Source organism: Petaurus breviceps, unplaced genomic scaffold (assembly GCF_028583685.1).
Source record: "Petaurus breviceps papuanus isolate PSGF00001 unplaced genomic scaffold, PetGlider_PUasm1.0 90686, whole genome shotgun sequence".
In the NCBI taxonomy this organism is placed as follows: domain Eukaryota; kingdom Metazoa; phylum Chordata; class Mammalia; order Diprotodontia; family Petauridae; genus Petaurus; species Petaurus breviceps.
Window position 1 is genome coordinate 4,861,359 of NW_027187309.1, and position 26,086 is coordinate 4,887,444.

Consider the following 26,086-nt stretch of genomic DNA (forward strand, 5'->3'; position numbering starts at 1 on the left):
AACTCATTGTTTTGGGGGCTAGAGATACCATTTTTTTAAAGACACAATTTCTGCCTTTCAAGGAGTTTACTTTTAACCAAAGGAGAACAGTGAACATGGCATGATGGCATGCTGGTGAATACATATAATATAAAGTAAGAAACAAATGAAGTAAAATGTTAAATGTTTGAAAAATTTTCCTTATGTTGAGCCAAAATTTTCCTCTTTGCAACTTTCACCCATAGCTAATCTAAGTTTTCTCATCAGATCACGTCCTCATTCTACCTATCCCTCTGCCTTGCAGATCCAAACACTATTCTTTGTCCTTACAATGACCTCTAATTCTTTGACCCCTCAGTTCTTTCCTAGGTCATAACCCCTGTATCTAATACACTTTCCTTCCTTCTCCATCTTGACCCCTTGGAGAACCAGTTCAGTGTTTCACTGCCCTATTTTCTTGAGTTTCTTGCCCTCTTATACTATGGTTGATCATGTCATGTCATATTTCAGTCATGGATTACTCTCAATATCCACTGCCTTGGCTCCTACTCACATGCTACTAAAGAAAGCTGGAGAAAATAATGAAACCATGTTGATGGAGTCTACTGTTAATTTGTATTACATAATCTTAACATAATCCCTAATAGTGGCAAGGTAATCCTTTCACATCCCTATGCCTCCATTAAGTTAACTCTATTCTACTCAAACCTTTTCATCTTTTCTCAAAACTCCATAGCTCCCACTTTCCTTTGACTTTTATTTAAATGAAAAAAATTGAGACCATTCCCTGGGTATTCCCTCTTCCTCACTGTCCTTCACCCCTTTTTTCACATTAAGAGATGGTCCTGCTTCTTGCCAAGGCAAACTCCTCTACAAGCACAAGTGATTCCTCTCCATTCTGTCTTCTCCAGCAGATTATTCCCTCTATCATTCATATTCTTATTTATCTTTAATCTCTTCCTTTCTACTGGCTGCTTCCCTATTGCCTACAAACATTTCCATGTCTCCTCCATCCTCAAAAAATCCCCCAAAACCTCTTATTTAATCCATTTGCTCATCCCCATATCTCAACTATCATCCCCTATCTTGAGAAGGCCATCTCTAACTGAAGCTTGCCCTTTCATTCTTCTCATTCTCTTCTTTTATCTCTACAATCTGGCTTCTGATTAAATCATTTAACTGAAACTACTCTATCCAAAGTTTCCACTGATTTCTTAATTTGCATATCTATTGGTCGTTTTCTCAATTCTTATCTTTCTTGACTTCTCTGCAGGCTTTAACAATGTCAATCATTATCATCTACTTGATACTCTGGTCTTTTCAGTCTCTCCCTTGGTTCTCATCCTATGTGACTTCTTTTCTTCTTCTTTTGCTTTTTGGAGGGCAACTGGGATTAAATGACTTGCCCAAGGTCATATGGCTAGTTTTTGTGTTAAGTGCCTGAGGCTGGGTCTTCCTGACTCCAGGGCTGGTGCTCTATTCACTGCACCACCTAGCCGCCTCTTCCTACATGACTTCTAATTCTCAGTTTCCTTTGCTAGATCTTTATACAGGTAGCATCTGCTAATCTTGAGTGTTCCCCTAGGGCTCTGTCCTGACACCTCTTCCCCTCTGCCTCTATACTATTTCATTCATTGATGTCATCAGCAAATATGGATTCAATTGTCATCTCTACTTCTCCAGACCTATAGAAGCTTTTCCTGAAAGCCCTTGTTGATCTTATTGGCATTTATAGATTCAATTATTATCTCTATGCTACTGATTCTCACAAATTTATTCAGCGCTAACTTCTTTCCTATCCTTCAGATCAGCCTCTCAAACTGCCAATTGCACATCTGAAAAAGGATGTCCATTAGACATGTTAAACTCAACATGACTCATACTCATCTTCCTCTGAACTGTTCCTTCTTCTGAACTTTCCATACCACTGTATTCCCAGTCACCCAGGTTCACAACCTAGGTGTCACTTTGTGAAGCGTTTTGAATGCCTAACTACCGGTAAGCCATAGGGAACTTATGAAGCAATGAAGGAATGATAAGCTCTATGCATAAAGAAAATTCTTCTGCCAATGTATATATTATTCAAATTTATGGTGATCATTTCATATAATGAAAGCTTATGATAAAACATACTTTTGTAGTATGATTTGGATATAACAAGAGTCAAAATAATTGTGGTGGATAGTAGTAAAGGATCTCGTAACCCACCTACGAGAGCATCTATAGAGAGATTTGTCTTAAAAATATACTAGTTGACTGAATTAATAAATGTTCCATGTAGTCTAGTTAAATGTTCAATCTTGAAAATGGCACCTTCTGTTACAATGAGAGCTCCAATTTTATTTGCATTATGCTGTTGCTTCTTTATCTAATAAAATAGCAACAACATTATTTATTAAATTATCCTTACAAGAAAGGGAAAAGGCATAATTTATATGAAATATTTATAGCAGCTCTTTTTGCGGCAGCAAAGAATTAGAAATCAAGTAGATTTCTATCAGCAAATGGGGAATGGCTGAACAAATCATGGTATATGATTATGATGGAATAAGACTGTGCTATGGAAAAATGCAAGCAGAAAAATCTGTAAAGATATATATGGATTTATGCAAAGTGAAGTGAGCAGAACCAGGAGAACATTATACATAATAACAACAATATTTGAAAGATGATCAACTGTGAAAGACTTAGCTACTCTGATCAAGACAAGGAACCAAGACAATTCCAAAGGATCAATGCTTTTGAAAAATACTATTGACCTCCAGAGAAGAGAACTGATTAACTCTAAAGGCAAGTCAAAGCATACTTTATTATATTTTCTTTATTTTTATTGTTTTAGTTTGTCTTTTTATTTGCAACATGGCTGATATGGAAATGTTTTGCATGACTTTACATTATAATCTATATCAAATTGCTTTCTCAAAGCAAGAGGAGGGGTGTGAGGCAGGAAGAGTACTTGGAACTCAACATTTTTCAAAATTATTATTAAATTTTGTACAAGTAATTGGAAAATATTTAGTGGATTAAAAATATATTTAGATTAAAATATTCTTTAGAATGAGGTATATTTTTTAAATAAATCCCTACACTAAATCCTAAGGGAATGAAGAGGACAAAATTCTCAAGGTGTCTGATTTCCATCAAATTACTACAAAGTAATCTGATCTAATTTTGAAATGTTCAGGCATTATCCGGTCTTATAATTATAGGCAATGGAGATATAACGACAAAAGTGAAATGATTTCTTCCTTTAAGGAATATTAATTCCACTATGAAATAAGTAATTTGTTAAAAAAATTTGTAAATCTTGAAATATTGTCTGAATTTCAGTTATTTTTGTAAGGAATCAATATTTTCATGCAATAAAACTAATTGAAATGAGATAATATATGTAAAATATTTTGCAAATCTTAATGAATATGAAGTATGAATATGAATGTGAGTATGAAGATAATCAGTAATCAATATCATTTGTTTAGAGTTTTCAGATCTTGTGATCCATTGCAAATTACAACCATAAACTTTTTTCATTCATTTTTGTATCCACCTGTGTTCAGCATTCAATAATGATGAAATGCTGAAATGAACTGAAATTAGATCTTCTCTTGTGAAATAAATGGACATTTTTAGAAATTAGCATAACTTGGTTCATAATATACACAGCATACAGTAGTTGTGTCAAACACAAACGGAAACAGCTCCCTATAGGCCACATGTTGACTTAGAAAACCACAAATTAACATTATCTTTGTTGTATTTTTATTTATTTTGCTAAAAATTTCCTAATTGTATATTAATCTGCTTTCATACTTGTGAATTATGCACACTGCAAGGCCATGAATTTGGTATCTCTAAAGTATAGCATATAACCAGCACTTAAATTTTTATCAGATGAATGAATACAGGAATGAAGGTTTAGATGCATATGCTTATATGGAAATGACAATATCACTGTCAATAGATTCTTTGGGAATCACAACAATCCTATGCATTATTATCCCCAATGGTCATTGGCATTGCCATATCCCCAACTTGCCCACGGTCACATAGCTTATGAAGTGCCAGAGGCAAGATTATAATGAAGATCTTCTTGTCTCTGAGTCTGAATTTTTATTCTTTCTACCATACTCACTGCCTCTCCTTTATCTGATGAATCTATACATGGATTGAAGGTATTTTTGACGAAGCTATTAGAAAGGTATTAGGGGTGGCCAGGTGGCTCAGCGAGTAAGAGCAGTGGCCCCACTGTCGGGACAACCTGGGGATCGAATCCGGGCTCAGATACCTAGCACCACACCCAGAAATAACTGTCCGTGTAACCTTGAGCAAGTTCCTTAACCCCAATTGCTTAAAAAAAAAAAGGTATTAGGCTTTAAAAGGAATGTTCCATAGCAGATCAACTTCTTTTCAGTGATACAGTTGATTGAATGATATAGATTACTGTACTTAGCTGGCTATTAAAAAAAATTTGATTAAGAAGAGTAAAATGATGCTTTAAAAGTACTCTTTTAACAAGGCATCTCTCACATATATTTTTAAAATCATATAGGCTTTCCTGAGAGAAGTTAACTGTAGTAGTAACTTTGACAGATCTCTGATTAATATGAAGGCATAAAACAAGTATGTGCTTGCCATGATGATGTAAAGATTAAATCAAAGAAGGATTCAACGGATGGCAAAATTCTCCAGATCTCCTGTCTGTGGATGACCTTCTGTTGATTGCATTAAGGTCCAGAGTATCAGAGTCTTTTCAGTGAGATTCATAATCTCGTAAAAGAGTTTGGTCTAATTATAGTGGATGAAGTAGATGAAGTGAATGAAAAATACCTGTTATAAATGGATGGATAGCCCATAGGTCCACTGGTATGTTTATATGTGTATATACATATATACACACACATAGATATGCATGAATACATGTTTACATATACACACATTATATATACACATATATTTATATACATCATCTAAAGACACTTTGTATGGACAACAATATCAGTTTAGAATTGAATAAGAGCAAGAGAGCAGGCTAGACTAAATTTGGGAAACTGAACAATGCTTTTAATGGCCCCAAACTCAAAGAAACTAAAGTTTATTTAAAAAAAACTGTAGTGGTGCCATGAGTCATGGGACATCATAGTATCTTTAGAATTAAATTTGAGAGTTACCCAAATGGAAGCAGAGAGGCCCACAGTGGGCCCAAGTAGGCTATAGCACAATACCAATGAAGAATTGGTAGCCAGGTGGTGCTATGCCTAGAGCTGGAGAAGGAAATGACAAACCACCCTGCCCTTTTATAGAAAAAAAAATTGTTTTAAATTAGCTCATGAAGAATTCTTTTCACTTTAATATTACATTGTATACTTTATAAGCTACCTTTCATTATTTTACTAGAGTTTCTACAAACACAAAATTGTTTCATCCAGTTACCATCCTTTCTTTATCTTCTTCACTGCCAAGATTCTTGAAAAAATTTTACATATGTCTCTATCTACTACCAGTTATTCTTATTAACCTTACTAATCACTTGAAAACTGGTCTCTGTCCCTAAACCTCTACAGAAATGACTCTCTTAAAGGGCACCAGTGACCTCCTAGTCATAAAAGTCTTTTTAAAGTCCTCACCCTTCCCTACCTGGATTCCACTTTTGACAATGTTTATACCTTCCCTTTAAAGACATGATACATTTCTGATTACTTGACCTTTCTTAGCATTCTTTCTCTGTCTTCATTTATTCCTTATCCACTTCTAGACTCTTTCAGGTAGATATTCCCCAAGATTATGAACTCTTTCCTCTTCTCTTTTCTCTTTAGTCTCTCTCCTGAAATTCCTTTCAGTTTATGGCTTTAATCACTATCACTCTGCAAACAATTCACAAATCTTTATCGTTAGCTTTGGCCTCCCTCTGTAATACCAGGACTACCTCTTCAGTCCCTTAAAGAATATCTCCATCCACGGGGCGGCCAGGTGGCTCAGCGAGTAAGAGCACCGGCTCCAGTGTCGGGATGACCTGGGGTTCAAATCTGGGCTTAGATACTTAGCACCACACCCAGAAATAAATGGCCTTGTAACCTTGAGCAAGTTACTTAACCCCGATTGCTTATAAAAAAAAAAAAAAGAATATCTCCATCTTGATGTCCTGCCAATACCTCAGACTTCTTATCTTTCATGCTCATCCTTCTACCTTCATTGTTTCTCTTATAACATAAACTAATATTTCAAATTTTATTATATTTGACTCTTTTCCCTCTCTTCTTATAACCAATTAGTTACCAGTCTTTATAGATTCTATTTATAGGACATTCTTTATTCCTGTCTCCTTCTCTCTAATTCCACTGCAACTATTTTAGGCTTTCATTATCCCTTCCTTAATATGTAGCCTCCAAATAACTCATCTCCGCTTTAGTCTTTCCTCACTTTACTCCATCCCTAATATTATGGTTACATTAAACTTCCTCATCTAACCATCTCATCAGGTTGATCTATTAACAACAAAAGAAAACAAACAAAACTCCTGCACAATATTCAGTGGCTTCCAATTCCTCAGTGAATAAAATTTTACCTGACATTCCAGGCTTTCTACAATCCATCATAACTCTGGCCTTCCAGATATTTTGTATTACACCTGTATGTGTATTCTTTCTGTTAGTTAAGCTGTAATACAATTTATCCCCTTTGCAACATTCCTGCCTCTTTGACTATACTCAGTTTATTCCCTCTGCCAGCAATATGCCCGCTTCCACAATTTTCCTTTTAAATGCTGACACAACCTTTTAAAGTCTATCTCAATGTCAACTCTTCCAAGATGCTTTTTGTTTGTTTGCCCATTTCCATTCTTAGTAATGGGTTTAGGATTTGTATTTCACTTTGCTTTGAACCACTCTAATATGCATATGTTAAACAGAGTATTATAAAATATCTAGGATAATTTCTTATCTCTCAACCATACTGCAAGATCCATTGCATTGTTCCTTATATGAATGTTGTATTTCTCCCAGAACTGAATATAGGATTTACCATGTGTTTGACAGTGCTTGATAGTGTTTGACAATGCTCAATTATTGAATAATTAGTTCTAGAAAGCCATATGGTGGTAGTGTTGTATTAATTTACACAGTTTGTGATACATGCTTTTTTAAATTAAAAAGAAATATATGTCTTCATTGAATCTACATCTTCACTCTTAATAAAAATATACCTTCTTCATTTGGATTGTGGATTTATTATACACATGTATCATTGAGCGAAAGTACCCAAAAATGCTTCATATAACTAGTTTTAGAAGCACTATCTTACCTTGTCTTTCTAGCTTGAATTTTCCAAAGTCTTTTCCATGTATATCACCTTGGAAGGTAAATCCCCCTCTTTCAAGCCCTGATGACACCTAACATATGTGAAAAAGATAAAGTGTGAAAAAATTAATAATAGAAATCATTAGTTTTCAAGAAACATCATCACTATTCCCAGTTTTCAAATTTTGAGGAGTATCCATTGACTTACATGCCACTATTTTTAGTATTTATATGCATGTATAAAATGGTAATTAATACAAAGATGATAACAAATGGCTGTAAGTGATATGTGAATTTTTTTCCTTAAATACATATTTTTTAAAATCATAAAGCTATTAAAATATTACAATTCAATCTCAATTTTTCAGAGTGGCAGAAAACAATGGGCAATATTAATGAACAAAACTCATAAAATGTTAACTTTATTTGGGAATCAGTTTACTATGCGAAGTATCTGGGAATATATATCCATACTCATTGTGATTGTACCTATAACCTGATATTGTGAGCTGGCTTAGAACTTCAGTTCCAAGTATTAGTACTACCAATCATTTTCAGTAAATAAGTTAGAAGAGCCTGAATTTTTCTTCACCTAAGAGTTGTTGTGGGAACCTCAGGAGTAAATCATGCAGCCTGAGGGAAAGCTCATAGTAAATGCTAACATGGTAGAATGTATAAACCCACATTTTGTCCCACTCAAAGCTTCTCTTTTTTGCCAAGAACTTCAAAGTGTCATTTGACAAAGAGATAGCTTATCATTATCAGAGGCAGAAATATTTCTACTCAATGTAGAGATCTTCAACCATCTCTAAGACATGATTGTTATTTCTTTATTTAATGGATTTTTATTGATATCTTTTGTTTTTATATTGTATAGATTTTCCCCCGTATTCCACTCCTTCCTTTCTTATAGCAAATAATTTTTAAAGGAAAATAATGAGAGAAAAAAAGCAAAACTGAACAATATTTTTAAAATCTGACATCACATGCAATATTCCATACTCCTGAGTATCCCCCCTCTGTCAAGGGGTAGATGGGAAGTATGACTGCTATTTCAATCCCACTTTGAAAGTGAAGTGGTTAGCTTTGATCAAGAAATTATCTACTTAGAGAAGAATATGATTTGTAGAACTTTTATACAAAATACTTACATAACCATCTAGTCCCCAATTGTCATTTTCAAACTTGCTTACAAAAATTTCCACTGGTCCTTTAATCTGGAAAACTTTCAGAAGTAAATGAGCTTCCTCCTTCTTATAAACACCTACAAATGACATTAGGGAGAATCTATAACAATAGCTTTTCCCCAAAGTTGTTTGGCTAACTTTTCTTTCCTTAGAGACATTCTGATCTACAAGCGTTGACTTTTGAGGGGTTAATTTTAGACAAGCTTTCAAATATACAAAATTGAATATTTGTTGTCTTATCATGGGAAAATAGGAAGGATATCCATCATGCTTTAGTGATTTCAATGAAACTTAAAAGTTTCTTAGAAACTGCCATTTTCCAACTAAATACTGAAGTTCTCAATGAAAGAAAGTGTTACAATTGTGAAGATTAATGTTTTAGAATCAAAAAAAGGGGTATTTTAAAAATTTCAATTAAAGTTCTATCAGCTCTCAAAGTGCTTAACTTTCTTTACTTGTTTAAATTCTATTTATCCTTCAAAACCAAATTAAATGCAACCTTCTCCAGGATGCCCTCTGTGATTATTTTATTGGAAAAAAAGCTCCATCCTTCTAGTCTCATCCAGATCTCATATAGCATTTTATTATGCACTTTTATTATTTTTGGAGGGGGGAAGGTAAAGCAATTGGGGTTAAGTGACGTGCCCAAGGTCACACAGCTAGTAAGTATCAAGTGTCTGAGGCTGTATTTGAACTCAGGTCCTCCTGACTCCAGGGCTGGTGCTCTATTCACTGCACTACCTAGCTGCCCCTGTTAAGTACTTCTAATAACTTTGTCATGAATTCTTGTATATTACACAAGGTGTTACAGAAGTCTTAGTGCAGTTTTAAGCTTTAATAGTTCACTTACAATTGCATGTATTCATATGCTTTAATAGCTTAAAACTGCACTAAGACTTTTTGAACAATCTGTACTGGACTAGGTTTAATTCTTATAGTGCTACTAGAATTATGGCCTCCATGAACATAGAAACCACATAGTATCTCAACTATATATCCCCCTGATCCCCACAGTGATGTCTATATAATAGGCTTCTAAATAGTCATTTGTTATATGAATGATCTTAGAAAATTTTAGTTTTATTTATTTTATTAGCTATAGTACTTTTTAAAAACAATCCTTTACTGAAGTCTAAGCTTTTCTAAATATCTACAAAATATTTTTCTAAATTTTAGCATCTTTCACTGTAGTTTAAAAGAAAAATACAACATAAAAGTGTTTTCTTAAATTACATGTTTGTTCTAATATGCATAAACAGAAAAATATACCAATCATAAACTGGAATACTGAACTAAGAACTAATTCATTTTGCATGGTCCATGATTCCTAATTTGTGTAAAAATGAGAAAGGGAGAAGGTATTAGGTTAAGGATCATATAATTACTTAGGACATATAAGTATTAGGGGGGGTTATCCTGTTAGTCTTATAATGATAAAACATGATTTCTAACATCTATGACTAAATTTACAAAGACTGTTGTTTGACACTCAGTTGAAAGAACATTTTTTTCAATTCTCATCAGAGATACCTTTGATGAGAAGACAGATTTGTGACATCATAACCTAGAAGGAGATTAAAGTCAAAAGGCATTCTGCTCATATTTGAGAATTGACTACAATTTAAATATTGAGGGCTCATGAATCAGATACAAAGGTTTACCCATTTGGTTTCACTTTATGCTTGTACATAAGTATGAGGGCTGAGCACCTGATGAATCTCATTCAGGGTATTTTGAAAAGAATTACTTTGTTTTGTTTTGGATAGAGCAAATGCAGTTGTTTTCACACTACGCTATCAAATGCTCCCCAGGATACAGTTCCTGAAACTTCCAGGGTTATTAGGCCAATAATTTATTTGTCCTTAGTTGGAGATCAATACTTCAGGTCACTTTCCTGATTCCACATGAATTATGAGATCTGAACCTTCATCCTTTCTTTTAGAATTCTTTGGGTGAAATCAGAAGCTAAAATTAGCAGGAATTCTCTCTCATTAGTATTTAGTTGAAGTAATTTCTGAGTCATAAAAGCTATTCTGGGTCTGGCTAAGTCCAAATTTGTAGCCCCATACTTCTGCAAGAACTTTAGAACCAGTGAAAAGTATCTATTTAGGGGTGGCCAGGTAGCACAGCGAGTAAGAGCACAGGCTCCAGTGTTGAGAAGACCTGGAGATCGAATCCCGGGCTCAGACACTTAGCACCCACCCAGAAACACCTGGCCGTGTAACCTTGAGCAAGTTACTTAACCCCGATTGCTTTAAAACAAGAAAAGTATCTATTTAGAAAAATATGCATCTATCATACATTTACTTGTATGTGTTGTTGTTGGGTTGTTTTTTAGTCATGTCTGACTCTTCATGACCCTGTTTAGGGTTTTCTTGACAAAGGTGCTACAGTGGCTTGCCATTCCCTCCTCTGACTAATTTTACATATGAGGAACTGAGGCAAACAGGGTTAAGTGACTTGCTCAAGATCACACAGCTAGTAAGTGTCTAAGGCTAGATTGTAACTCAGAAAGATGAGTCTTCCTGACTCCAGAGTTGGTAGCACTCTTATCTATAATACCACCTAACCACCCCTTACTGGTATGTACAACTACACATTTCCTATTTCTACATGTTTTAGTGGAGATATAATTGGGAAGAATGTGTGATGGAACTCAGATCTCTTCTCAGATTTCCAAGATAAAACTGGATTACCTATTTATTCAATGGTGAGTCATCAATTCTCTCTCTCTCTCTCTCTCTCTCTCTCTCTCTCTCTCTCTCTCTCTCTCTCAGTATGTAGAAACTGAGGATGACAGTTGGATTTTCAAGGTCTCACTCAAGACCGCTGATCCATTCTATTAAAGAAAAACTGTCTGACTACTCTACAGTGTGAAAGTCCTTTTGGAGAAAATGAAGCCTAATCATAGGAAAGAGTGATGAATGAATAAATGAGAAACTGAGGATGTTTAGTTCAGAGAATCTCAGAGCTACAAAAAGGAACAAAATGCATGTGAAATAGGAAAGGTTTGTGAAATCAAGATGAAGCTTGGTGGCAAAAGAAGGATACAGGGAGTGGAGGAAGGAATATCAAGAAATTTCTAGGAAAATGGGGAGTAATTCAAGCATTTGGTATGCATTAGAACAGAATGCTTTCAAAATACCCATGATATTAGTGTAGGACTCACCTGAAAGTTTTAGCTCCACATTAGATCCTTCAATAAATGTAGCATTTACTTTGCTACTTGTTGCATTGAACCAGTCCACAGTTAAAGTTGCAGGGTGCCTTTTTCCTAAATACTCATAATAGCCTTTCCACACTGAGTTGATGAAAAATACATCGGAAGGAACTGAGAGAGAAAGTAAGGAAATATATTTGAGAGGATATCATCACAAACTAGTATCATTCATTTATTTCTCCGCTTCCTATATTAGAGCTCCTGAACCTAGATGCCACAAAGAATGCCATTCATTCACCATGAGGGTTCAAAGACAGATGATGATTATGATAAAGACAACAGTGACAAAAACAAGAATGACAACACCACCACCAACAACTTAGCTTATGTCTGTGCCCCCCACTATTACATCTGCAAATTAACCTAATGGGATATAATTTTAAATAAGATGTCATGCTCTTGTAACAAACCCTTTAGATTTAAATTTTAGACTGGCAGGCATTGAATCAGACTTTTTTCAGTGTAGAGTAATCTTAATATTGACATAAAGGAGATTTTTAAAAGGGGGAAATCACATTAAAAAATCCCTAAAGAGCTGGTCTGGATAATTTTTTGTTCTTCTGAATTACATGTAAGTAAGTGGTACTAATCTAAAAACTAAATGTACATCAAGCTTGAAATTATTTGTTAAAATGAATTTCCTGAATATATGAATAAGATTAATGACCTAGATTTTCAGGTATGGAATTTTTAGTGGATATGAAAATGTCTATTTAGCCAACAGTGCTCTAAATTCACCAAACAGCAGGTAGTCTTACTTAACCAACAAATCAGAGTGGCTCCATGTTGCACAATCTAGGAATTATGAAAAAATGTTGCTACTGAATCAAAGAAAAGCATATAATAAGACATTTGCAAATGAAAGTGTTTTCTGCTTTCAGTTGAAGGACAATGCTTTTAACGTAAACAACTATATGTGTGAATTTACACTTTTAAAAGTTGTGGCCTGCTGACTTTACATTTTCCACATTCACATACCAAAGAGGGTATCTCAGTATTTCCAAAATTTTAACTAGTGTTAAAACTCATAGGCTTTTATCTGCATAAATAATACAGAAAACTGATTTATGAAACCTATAATAGATGTTTATTATACTTTTACTATGAATCTATGGTTTTGATATCTCTCAGGGCCAAAAAATGTAGCTCTTACTCATCATCTATCAGGAATGTTGACAAAGGAATTCTGATGGGAATGAGACTGGAACACAAGATAGTTGATGTCCTTTACAACTTGAACTTGAACTTGAGGTCTGTAAGGTTTATTTGGTTTAAAATGAATATTAGAGGGAGGGAGAAATGTTAGTGGGCTCTCTCGCCCTGGATTTTTTTTCCCTTGCAAAAGACAGCTTTCTATAAGAACAACATCAAGAGTGCTCACATTCAGAATAGGTCAAAGTCAGTAAGGAATAATAAAGATATAAAAATACTTAAATATTTAAAAAATTAAGTATTTTTAAGGTATATTGGAGACAAAGGGAAAATTCAATAAAAGGTAGGGCTGTTGCTCGAGGACATAGGACCATGAGAAGGCAAAATTATTTTACAGTAAGTACATTTTTTCCCTACCAAGAAGAAAGATCTTAGAGTGAGAAGGATAAAATCAAAATAGCTAAGGTGACAGAAACCCAAGATAATAGAAATAATTGCTACCCTTAATGAGTTCAAGTGATGAGTCCTGAGCTAATTATGTATCAGGCTTTAGAAGGACTCTTGTCTATGAATACCACCTTCATTTATTGAAAAGTTGTAGAGACTAAGAAAGATGCCAAAAGACACAAGTGTAATCCTTATTTTCAAGAAGGAAAAACTGGTTGATATCTTAAACTATAGGCTGCTGTGCTTGACTTAGATTCCTGGAAAAATTCTAAAACATGCTATTAAAGGGAAGGTGTACAAGCATTTAAAAAGGGAAATAGTAATAAGTAAGAGTAGACAGGACAGGGGATAGAATCATTACAAACAAATTATTTCAGACTAACCTCATTTTCTTTTGTTATTGGATTATTAGAATGATATAGCATGGCAATGCCACCAATTGATTATACTTGGATTTTAAAAAGGCAATCAACAGTCTGTTATGACAGTTTTGTAGATAAGATGAAGAAATAAAGGCTAGCTCATGAGAGACAGGGTTTGAACTTGTGTAGTATAGGGAACTCCTAGGTAAGGAAGCACTCTCCAGTTATACAGCTAGTATTTCTCTGCAATTTGCATTCTTAGAGGGTTGTCTAAAACTCAGAGACATTAAGAAACTTGCCCAGGGTCAAATAGCCAGTATTTTTCAGAGGTAGTACTTAGACCTGGGTCTTACTAGCTTTAAGGACAACTCTATTAACTACACCATGCTGTCCATAGATAATAGTATAATTAAGTGGAGTTGGAAGTAATTGAACAAGCTCGAAAGAGTAGCAATTAATAATCCAATTTCGACCTGGAGGAAAGTCTCTAGGACTGCAACAGAGAGTTCTTCTTAGCCCTGTGCTGTTTAAAATTTTGTATCAATGACTTGGCTGTAGGCATGCTTCTGCAGATTACATAAAATTGGAAAGAATGGCTAATGAACTTCGGATGAGAGATTCAGGATACAGAAAGATCTCAATGGTGGGATGGAACTAAGGTGAAATTTAATAGATATTAAAACCCTACAGATTAGTTCAAAATATTAATTATACAAGTACAGTAAGGAGAAACAAGGTTATCTATACCAGGTTTTTGAAAGAGAACTTGGAATTTTAGTAAGTTCTAAGTTTAATTTGTATCATCATTGTAACATAGCAATTTAATTGGTGACATGAAAAAAAGATTCCCTGCCCCTACCATATGTCCTGGGAAGCTGTAATGATAATGGGAATTTGAAGATGTTCCCTGCTCCTTGATAGGCCTGAGTGAATTTGAGTACCTTCCCTGATTTGAAAATATCCTAATAGGCTGAATATGGTACATGGAGCCTGTGGTGGGAGGCTTGTTTTTCAGGAAGGCACAACTTTTGTTACTTTGTAGTGATGTGGGTCATGAGGGTTGTGATGTTCCCTGACTCTGGAGAAGGCTATATATACCTATGAGGTGAGGTTTTGTTTTGGGGTTCACTTTGGTAAGTGTTGTGTGATTTGGCCAGATGAGACTCTGGGCAGCTGTTCAGCATCCCTGGCTTTGAAAACCCAGATGTTGGTGCTTCTCACTCTGGTAACTAACACTGTACGTATGTAATGGTCAGACAGCTAGAAGTTCTGTCTGTTGACTTGTGTTATTCTCTCTGTCTGCAATTTTTGTCTGTTTAGAACTTCTGTTTGTTTTCTCCGAAGTTCAGGGTCCTGACTTTTTCCCCTAAACTAGGTAAATGATATATGTTTGATTAAAGATTGTTAACCCTTTTTGAGTTGCTTCCCTTCAGAAAAGCAGATCAAAGAACCTGTGCTAACAGCCATCCTGGGTATGGTAGGGTGCTTGCTGCTACAGAAGCAAAATGTAATAGTTCATATTTTATACTCATTTACCAACTGTCAGCATATGTGACACGTTGCATTTGATATTGTTATTTGAAACAATTTTAAGAAACCCAAGTTAGGATAAGAATAAATGCTAGTAGTTACTTAATAAATGTTGATTGATTGGTTGATTGACATTTATAAACCGTAGCACATATGGAGGGGTAGGTTAAATATGGATAGGGACTGGAAACTATGACATATAAGAATCAGCTATATTAATTAGAGATGATTAGTCTGGAGAAGAAAAGACGTTACCATGACATGATATCTGCCTTAAGTATTTGAAGGGCTGTCATGTGGATGAAGAATTAGAATTGTTTTACTTGCTTCCAAAGGGTTATAATTAAGGACCATATTTGGAAGTTATAGAAAGTCAAATTTCAGCATGACATAATGAAATGATTTCCTAACAGTGATAGCTTCCTCAAAGGGAAATAGGTTAGATTTGAAGACAGTAACTTCCTTTCACACAGAGATCTTCAATCTGAGCCTGGGAAGACCACATGTCAGGCAAACAGTAGAAGGGATTTTTCTTAATGCATGGGTTGCACAAGAATATATCTAAGCCCCCTTCCAATTCTGAGATTCTATGATTCTATCTTGGGTTTTACTTTTCTTAAAAACTATAATCATATTATTATGATTTCCTATTGCCACTTAGGGACGTATACATAGAGTAATTTATTTCAAAAGACCCATATTAAAGGAGAAATTCTAAGGGCTTATATGATAAGCTTGACAACAGCAAATTGTTATTTGCTTTAATGTCTCAAAATCTAACATTCATTAGCAAAGTTAAATTATGATATTCTCAGTTAACATGTCCTTTGCCTAAGCCAAATTAATTTCTGCTGTTCCATATATATGGATATAAACTAACAATCATCAATGAATTTCAAATGAATGGTTTTACCTTTGCTCACAGCTAAATTTTCAGACTAATGGACTTATTTGCCTATCTTCCCTGAAGTTCTTAGTATATCTAGAGTATTTATAAAACAGAACAAAATTTACACTTAATCTTGGGTTATAATGATTCAACCAAAGTATAGTTTATAATATCATCAGGATTTCACTAGTTTTTAAAATTATTCATTTAATTATTCATCCAAGAAACATTTATTAAGCATGTACTACATATAAAGCCTTGAACTAAAAAAATAAAGTAGCTATTAGCCAAGAAGATCATAACACTAAACAATATATACAGACTTAAGTTATGTTGACTATTGATGGTTATTAGCTAGAAAATTATCTCCTAATTAGCAGCAATATAGAGTCATTAAAATAACAGAAATAATAAATGATCAGATGTCAAAATTGAAAGGGATCTTTCATCAGATGTCAGAGCTGGGAGGGACTTTAGCATCATCTGGCCCAACTCTTTCAATTCTGAAGAGTAAGAAACTTGAGGTAAGTAAAAAGGAACAAAAGGAAAGTTTCCCTAAAAATGACATTTTAAGAGAATAAGATAATCATCTTTCATGATTAGGATTCATTTCACCATTTGTTAAATTATAAATTTGTTTTTATATTGCAGTCTCTCGTTGGTTACCCGGGAACAGTGGTAAACATGATTTTATAGGGGGACCACATAGGCAAGGTGGAATTATACTGGAAAAAAATCTTTTGTCATGTTTGGCTTTCTGAAGACCAATAAGACACCATAAGATGAATTAATTTTTCTGGCGCTCTCTGCATCTTATGGCTTTGCAGGTGACCCCAGATAAAATGGAATGACAGTATTCTGTGTGAATCTCATCCCACTGCATACCTGTTTTGGGCTGTACTACTATTACTTCATATCAGAGGCATTGAAAAGGAGATGTTACTATTGGCATTTTTAAGAATAGAATTTACATTATATGTATGTGTATTTTTCATAGGAATTATATTTCTATCAGTTTTCAGTGAAGGCCTATAATTACAGAAAATGACTCTTAAGATAGCCACAGATATCTAGAAGATTCAAACAAACAACAACTTTGCTTTGGAGGTCAGAGACTACCTTTCTAATTTGCTGCCAGCATAAGCAAGCTCTGAATAAACATTTCTGAAGAGGTTAATTACTACCTTAATTATATAGCAGTAAGTGAAGAAACACTAGGGAATGTGAAGTAGTCCCACTGACAGTGTCTCTTCTCCATTTTCATAGGTTCAGTTTTCCAGTTTACTTTGATGATGTAAGGTTGACTTAAGGATGAGTCTTTGAATTCTGATATATGTAATAATGAGGTGCAATCCTCCTTATAAGGCTCTCCATTATAACACCTTGCCTGACAGAGGCATTATTTCCACTTCTGTCTACAAAATATCTAAGACCTCCTTGAATGAAATAACATTTTGCAGTATCCAAATGTGTGTTTTTTAGGTAAATAAGCACATTGCTATTCTGGGAGTAAAAGTAACAAAGTAAGCCTGTTTTAAATTAGTGGTTTATTTAATCATCTCAATGGAGTAATGGAATCAGAAACTTTTATATTCAAAATAGCATCATTATGTGTATATATGTATTAGTAGAGAACAAATCACTTAATTTTATTTATATCTAAAACTGTTCTGGTATACAAACCTGGAGTTTTAGTAACTGTTTCATTAACTTCTCTCACTCCTTTACCTACAAGTAAAAAGACAAGTTATCACTTTCAAGAACATACGTATTTTTGAATATTGTTGAAATAATGCTCAGGTGAAGCAAGTGTCCTTTTTCCAGATTGGATAAATTTATGAAATAATTAAAGTCTAAACATGTTATTTGCTTAAACCCAGAATTTTACTTTTTTTGAGCAGGGCAAGGAAAAAGAGGTGAATTTAAAGGAAATAAATAAACTCTGATCCAAAGGATAGTGCTTCTATTTACGTGAAAGTGCTACAACAGAGAGCCTTGTAATGAGGGTGGCTTACACAAGACACTTTACCAAAAATGTGTGCCCAAAATCAAAAGTTGAGATTAAATCAAATTTAGAATATGAAATAAATTTTGGAAAAAAATGGCACAAAAAAAAGACATAAAAATGAATTTACACATGAATGATTAAGAAACTGACTTTTGTCCTTGAACATTTAGTGTGGACTCTCAGGTTAGTTTAATTTAAAATATCCTGCCTTTTATTATTTTCTATTACAATGTATCATGGTTTGTTTTCAGTGTCTTATTTCTTATTTTTAGGGGATAAAGGTAAAAAGTAACACAAGACTTCTGGACAATTCCTATCTTGGGCCCAGGAATCTCAACGTGAAGCCATGAATTTAATTCTAAACTATTAACTTATATGGTTCAGTATTCAGTACATATACAGTGTACAATTTAGACAAAAACCCAAAGTGTCAGTTGTCATTGAGTTTTGACCCAGAACTCTTTTTTTCTAGTTTGGGAAAACAAAATTTTATTGGTAATTAATTAATAATTTTCATACTAATTGCTTCTGTGATTTAAAAAAGCAAAAATCATGTTAAGAGTACATAGATTCAATGTCTCCCACTGAAACAGCTTGAGTAGACTTAACAATATCAATACTTACAAAGTTTTCTTTAATGTATGCTCAGGCCCTTAGAAAATTTTGTTCATTTTCACTTTCCCTAAACATATAATAATTTACCTGGTGGAATGACTTTCTTCAACAAAATATGCTTTCTTCTTTATTTGAAATAGAGCAAATTATAAGATTAACACATAAATGTATATATACATATATATACACATATATAAAACCCATGCTCTTATTTTGTTAAATTAGCAAATATAAATATGCATATATTCTCCCCTTTTAATTGTTAATGTATAATAAATTCATATAGATTCCCTGGTGGTGTTTGATTTTGTCACAGATGTGGAAGGTATTCTGAATTATACTTTTTTTCCTTCAGAAAATTGCTCTTATTCCATGATCAATGACTTACTTTTACAAACAGGTGATTTCCCTGTCCATTTCATGTCTGGTTTACATGTCCGGTGCTCAGATCCACCAGCAAGAAAAAATCCTGGATGACAGGTATATACTAAAGTATAACCAAAAGTAGGAAGATCTATCGCTCTCACATCTGCATGGGCTGGCGTCTCTGGCTGTCTGCATGCATGAGCTGGAATGAGTTTAATATTATTAGAGAGCACTATGGCAAGCATTATATTATTTCATATTAAAGATAATGATTTTTCAAGAAGATTTTCTGAAGACATATACAGAAATTGGAAGGATTTTTTTTTTTACTATAAATCTATAGCAAATTTATTTTTCACTAAAAATAAAATTGGGAAGCAGTTGATGACCAGCAAGAATTTGTTGTACATATAAAATCCATCAATTTGATAATTATACATTATTACTAAAGTTACAATTCACATACTGGTTTGAAGACATTAGTAACAATGCTTTTATATTGTATTGATAATTTTATTAATCATTTAGAAATAAATCAAAGAAAAAGCTGAAGAAATGGTACACTGAAAAATCATTAATTGTGGTTTATATTTGTTTATTATTAAAAGATCACCAACATTTCAAACTTGTAGAAATTTTGAAAATTACTTAAAATAAAAAATACAATGATTTTGAATTTGCTACAACATCAAATATTCATGGGAAAACTATATATAATATGCCCCAGTAGAAAGATTTATTTCTTCATTTTCATTGATTCATAGCATTTCAAATGAATTCATAATTACATATGAATTCACAAACATCTACCAAGCACTTACTCTACATAGGTCATTCTGCTACATCCTGGATATAAAATGATTGTTCACTTATTAAGTATTTACTTAGTGATAGGCACTGAGAAAGAAAACAGTCCTAGTCCTTAAGGAGCTTTATATTTTAATAGGTGTATTCAACATGTCCACAAGTAAGTAAATATTAAATAATTCCAAGAGGCAAAGAATCACAATAACTGGTAGGATACAGAAAGGCCTCAGGCAAGGGGTGGACGGAGCTGGGATCTGAACAAATCTAGGGACAATCTGAATCCAATGTGGGGTAGATTAAATTTCAGACATAGGGGATGGATGACCTATACAAAGGCACAAAAGTGGCAGATGAAATGTCTTGTACAGGGAACAACTAGCAAGGCAATTTGACAAGAATGGAGAGTGTATGAAGGGAGTCATGTGAAATAGTATTGTAAAAGGTAGTTAAGAGTTAGATTGTGGGGGACTTTAACTGTCAGACTCAAGATTTTGTATTTTACATGAAAGGCAATAGGGAGGCATTGAATATTTTGGAGGGTTGGGGCATCAGATCTATGTTTGAAGATCATCATAGCATTTTAGAAATTATGTGGAGGATGGAATGGAGAAGGGATAGACTGGATGCAGGGGGGACCAGTTAGGATGCTACTAAAATTGCCTAGGCAAGAAGGGATAAAAGTCTGAACTAAGGCAGAGCCTAAGTGAAGAGGACAGATTAGATGAGAGATGTAGAGGAGAATCGATATGGGAGTCTCATGCCACTTTAAGAAATGGTGCTATGTGTGTATTTTCATAGCTGCATTCATAATTTCTATAATCTATGAGTCACAGACTACTGTGCCATGAAAGTTATGGTCAGTTATATGTCTCATGTTTAGGGATATATATGTTTAATAACAAAGAATAAATTATCCCAGACTGACACAGTCAGCCCTGTAGGGACTATGCAGACAATTCCAACAGAGATAACTTCTGAATTCTACCCAGTTATGAGATGAAGATTTTAAAAAATTGAACTATTGAACAGGATTTTTCTTGTTTAAAATAGTGAAATCCCATTTTATTTTTTAGAAATTAATTTGAATTTATTTGTTTAAGCACACACATACTACATGATTCTTTGCTGAAGTGGTAATAGGTAAATGGGATTCTGGAGTTACTGTGTGAAGAACTATAAGACTTTTTAACTGAAGTTACAAATGAAATTTTAAAGGCTTCTTTGTTGTTATATTATACACTCATGTGGGTTAGAAACACATGGGAAAACTAGGCAATGGGGAATGACCTGGGTTTGAAACCTGGCTTTGTCATTTACTACATGCATGACTTAAGCCAAATCTCAGTTTTCACATTTATACAATAAAAAGGCTTAGAATCAAGAGTTTCTAAAGTCTTTTCTATCTCTAAACCTATGACACTTTCTTTCTAATTCTGTTTATGTTTTGATGACATTTTTCCAGTAATTTACACTTGAATAATTTAACTTTTCTTTCTTCCTCATTGCCTACTTTCAGTTAATAATAATTCTACCTCCACAGTATTTCTGTTCTTTGATATTTCCTTACATTGCTACCATATCTATTTTAGTCTCCTATTACTTGTCAACCAGACTATTATAAAGAAACAGGATATTAAAGCTGGTGCCCTAACTAGTGTACCTATTCTCAGTCTCTCCCTTCTCTAAGTCAGCTTCAAAGCTCAAAACTAAATCAACCAAACAAAAAACCTTTTGATGTAAAAGTCTGATCATGTGACTCTCCTGTTGAAAAATCTTCAGTGGCTTCCTATTGTCTACAGGGCGAAATCCTTATCCTCAAATTTGCTCTCCTCACCCCCCACCCAAGGCACACTCAACCGGTCTGCTCCTTCATAGATTGATTTCAACCTATTTCCTTTCATTCACTCTATGTGCCTATTTTTTTACTTCATTCTTCCTTCCCCTATATCCAGAAATGCATTAACTCTCCATCTCAAGCTGATAAATCACCCTCTTTATTCCCATTGGAGGTCTTCAAGCAGAGAAGGACCACTTGTCAGGTATATTATAATGCAGAACCTTTTGAGTTAGAGTGAATAGATGCAAGAGGTCTCTTTCAATTCTCAAATTCTGTGATTTTTCCTCTACTATATCCATGAAGCCTTCCATGAGTGCTCACATTTGAAAGTAAACTCTCCTTTAAATTTTTAAGAACATTTTTTTGAATCACTTTTTCCTATAGCTTTCTAACTTTATCATACTTATTGTATTTTTTAAACATATCTTTTCTCTACTAGGTTATAAGGTTCTTAAGACAGAGATTTTGTTTGTGTGTGTGTGTGTGTGTGTATGTGTGTGTTTTTAAATCCTCATGTTGTGAACACCTACCATAGTGCCTTGTACAAGTAGATGTTTGATAAATACTTGCCAAATTGAACTGAACAATGAGAGATACACATACAAAATAATACCAATGTGCACATATCATACTTGTCCTTGGACAGTCAATACTTATAGGAAATATGCTATTTATTATACCTTCCCTTGACCTACAGGGGAAAAATACAATAATTGTACTTCATTATCTTAGATGTATAACTTATCATACTTATATTTCCACTAAAGGTAGATAGCTTCTTTTTAAATAACAGAAATCATACTTACGAATGCATTCAGTCTGTATGCCACTCCATGTTAAATTAGCAAGGCAAGAGCGTGTTGTGGAGCCCTGAATGTGGTAACCCTTTCTGCATCGGAAAAAGACAGTGCTTCCAACCTAAAAGAAAACCAAAGAAGAGTCTCAGATAAAAAACAAATTGAACTTAATAAAGACAATTAACCCTTGAATAATAATCAACGGTGACATATCACATATGACACATTATATATCCTTTGTACAATGATATATATTATATATACAATGACAATTGTATACATTTTTCCTTTACTATTTAAGCCATTATCCGATTTATTCCTCTGGTGTTTTATGGACATTATGGACTGCCACATTTTAAGACTGATAAATGGGAATACACATAGAGGTTAGAAATCAGGATGGGGAAGGGATTAGAGCTCATGTTACTAGAGGATCAGTTGAAAGACCTGGAGATATTTAGCCTGGTGTAGACAGAGGGGATGGGGTCATGAAAGTTATCTTCAGGTACCTAAAGGGCTTTCATAAATCCTTATAGAGTTTATGTGTCTCAAGTAAGTGAGTCTTTGAATAAGTATAAACCCACATTAACAGCAATTTCTGATAATAGATAAGCAATCTGAGAGAAGGTAAAGCATAAATTAGACTATTTCACTGCTTATGAAAAATACTTATAAATCTATGTAATAAGGAAAAGGCCTCAACATCAATAGGTAATATGAGATATCAGATCAAACACTAATTGATGCTGCTGAGTGGGAGAGGTGAAAACGTCTCAGACTATATCCTAAAATCTAGTAAGGTTTCTTGTGGGAACAGGCCTGAGTTTTGGTTTCACCCTTCCCCCTCCTTTACTGCCACATCAGCATTAAGTACTTTAGGAGTCCTTTAGGACCCTTCCCCCTCCTTTACTGCCACTTCAGTGTTAAGTTTGCCAAATAAGGACGTGTATGTTTGGATTAGCTATACCCTGTTTCCTTGTTCTTTGTCTTTTTTTTTTTTCCGTGCTTAGATTGAAAGCCTCCCTCCCAGCCAATGGGAATAAGGGATAGTGGTGGGAAGGGTATATAACCTTTGTCTGTGCTAGGGTATATAACCTTGCTTTGTCTTCTGTAACATGCCTCCTTCCACTAGTCCATCCAGGTGGAGGTGATGCCCTATTCTCATGAGAACTGAATAAATGCTTCCTGTTCACACATCGAGACACTTCTGACTTTTATGAAATTTTGGGTAGGAGATTTTTTTGGGTCCCCAGACCCCACATACTACTGTATCAAGAGATTTGTAATTAAAGAAAATGAATTAAAGCTCCATATCTGGCTACTATTTGTACAATCATGAGCAAATCTATTTGCATCTCTGGACTTTAGTTTCCTTTATATAAGGAGAAAATAATATATATACCTCATAGGGCTGCTTTGTGGCTCAAATGAGATCATGAGTAGTAAACCCTTGGTGAACTTTAAAGAGTAGTTTAGAGGCCAGAGTACTGGATTTGGACTCAGTATCTAGGTTTAATTCCTGGTTCTACTATTTCTTACCTTTGAAATCTCTTCTAGCCATAAATTTATGACCCTAATATTATGTAATTAAAATCAGTCATTATTTCCTCTTTACTTACACTGATTATTATTTACTCTTGTTCCCATGCTGTTTCACAGAAAATATTGTACCATATATGACTGATATAAATATTTTATTATTACAAGCAACATATTATGTAAAAAATAATGAAAGAAATGATGATCATGATGACCTTTTGAAAAAACACTTCTAGCAACAACAATATTCAGCAAGAAGTTTTCAGTGTGACTGTATGTTTTCACCCCAGATTTGTTTCCAAAATCAGATGCGAAAGGGCAAAAAGGGGTTCCCACAATGTCAGTGGCTGTATAGGGAAATCTTTTTTGAGAGGAAATATTCATCTGAATGTGCTTGCTATGGTAAGCAGGTTTTAGTCATTAGTTAATACATTAATTATGTTTGCTATCTCTAACAAGCCAGTAATTATTAACAGATTATAACAACGGAAAAGCAAAAAAAAAGCAAAAAAAAGAAATGTTACTTCTTATGAAAAAAAAGTGGGTAGCTGAAAAGTCCACCTGGACAGGAGACATACTGAGAGGAAGCCTATGCTATCATCATTTTTTACCATTGGATCTCTAAGGCCTCCTTTCATTACTTCTATTTTTCCCTCAGCCTACTTTCTTCTTTTTATTTAAGAACCATTTTATCTTAGAATCTCCTTGTTCCCACCTTTTTTTCCCCCTCATTCTCTTTCCTATTCTTACATGAAAGTTTATGTCCTCACTCTTTCCCTTAACATCCTACCCCATATCTCTTCCCTATTTCCTAAGTCATGGACCTCAGAGCCACTAAGAGAAGTACTATAATTGACAGAGTACTGAACTTGTAGTCAGGAAACATATGGGTTCAAGGCTTGGTTTTTATATTCACTTGCTATATGACCCTGGGCAAGTCATTGGATATTTCTGAGCTGCAGCTTCATTGTCTATGTAATGGGAATAGTAATATTCCTAGAGTAGCTGTTAAAGACAAGATTAAAAGCCTTTCCCCAGTAATTAGTGAAAATCTCTAATTCTTATTACCTTAAATATTTCTCAGCTCTGATAAGCAAACCTTCTGCCTTAATTAGCTGGGAACCAGGCCAACACACCATTTCTTGTGATCTACTAACCATGGTCTCACTGTCCACTCATATTCACCCCACTAGAAACTAAGATTCTGCTCCTGGATGAGCCCTTATCTGATAGGTGAATTTTTTTGTTTTTCATTTCTAGACAGGAACCAATCCACTAAAACCACTTCCTATAGTCTCCTTGTCAGGTCTCTGACTTCTTACTCTTTCCCCCTTCCCCTTTCCAGAATTCTTTTATATGTTGTCTTCCTTCATTAGAATTTAAGCTCTTTGAGGGCATTTAAGCTCTTTGGTTGGCTTTTATATGTATTCCAAATACTTAACACAGTGCCTGAGATAGTAAGAGCTTAAATATTTTAGCTAGCTAGCTATCTGCCAGTTTGTTGGTTGAGCTATCTAAAATGTTAAGTGTGATGACACAAAAGAGTGCTTGATGTTACTACAGCAGGGGGAATATGTATTCCTGGGATTCCAAATTAGAAATCGGAATATATTTTCCCACACTTATACATAATGGTTAAGTTCTATAGTATGAATTGCATGGTACTAAGCTTTAGGAACATAAATAATACATATTAATAATATGGTTGATTGATAATTGTAATGAATAAGCTTTTGTGGATTGACTTATGTGCAAGACACTGTTCTAGGTATTAGGGACATAGAAACGGTATAGTCTCTTGTACATTTACACAGGTGTATAAATGGATTTGGACACATGTATATAAATGTGTGTATGTGTAGGTTTGTGAATGTCTCTGTGTATAGGGGGTTAATATAGATATAAATATATCTCAGTACAAGGATCTTCTATCCTTTCATCTCTCCTTCTGCCTCCCTGTTCCAAGAGTATAATTTTCACTGTGGCCTCTAGTTACTTTACTTCTCTCTCTGCTTTTCTAGTCCTTCCTCAGATTCTGGTTTCACTTTCCTCTATTTGT

At 34.2% G+C, this 26,086-nt stretch overlaps 1 protein-coding gene across 1 annotated transcript in view; it reads right to left on the minus strand.

Moving 5' to 3' along the window:
- Nucleotides 1–26,086, minus strand: part of CSMD1 (CUB and Sushi multiple domains 1) — a 2,654,573-nt gene that overhangs the window by 9,184 nt on the left and 2,619,303 nt on the right. The window contains exons 63-68 of the mRNA XM_069065406.1: nucleotides 22,498–22,609; nucleotides 19,070–19,249; nucleotides 17,742–17,786; nucleotides 11,628–11,789; nucleotides 8,423–8,535; nucleotides 7,276–7,363 (exon numbers count right to left, since the gene is read on the minus strand). Coding sequence (XP_068921507.1) covers nucleotides 7,276–7,363; nucleotides 8,423–8,535; nucleotides 11,628–11,789; nucleotides 17,742–17,786; nucleotides 19,070–19,249; nucleotides 22,498–22,609 — 700 coding nt within the window. The remainder of the gene's footprint in view (nucleotides 1–7,275; nucleotides 7,364–8,422; nucleotides 8,536–11,627; nucleotides 11,790–17,741; nucleotides 17,787–19,069; nucleotides 19,250–22,497; nucleotides 22,610–26,086) is intronic.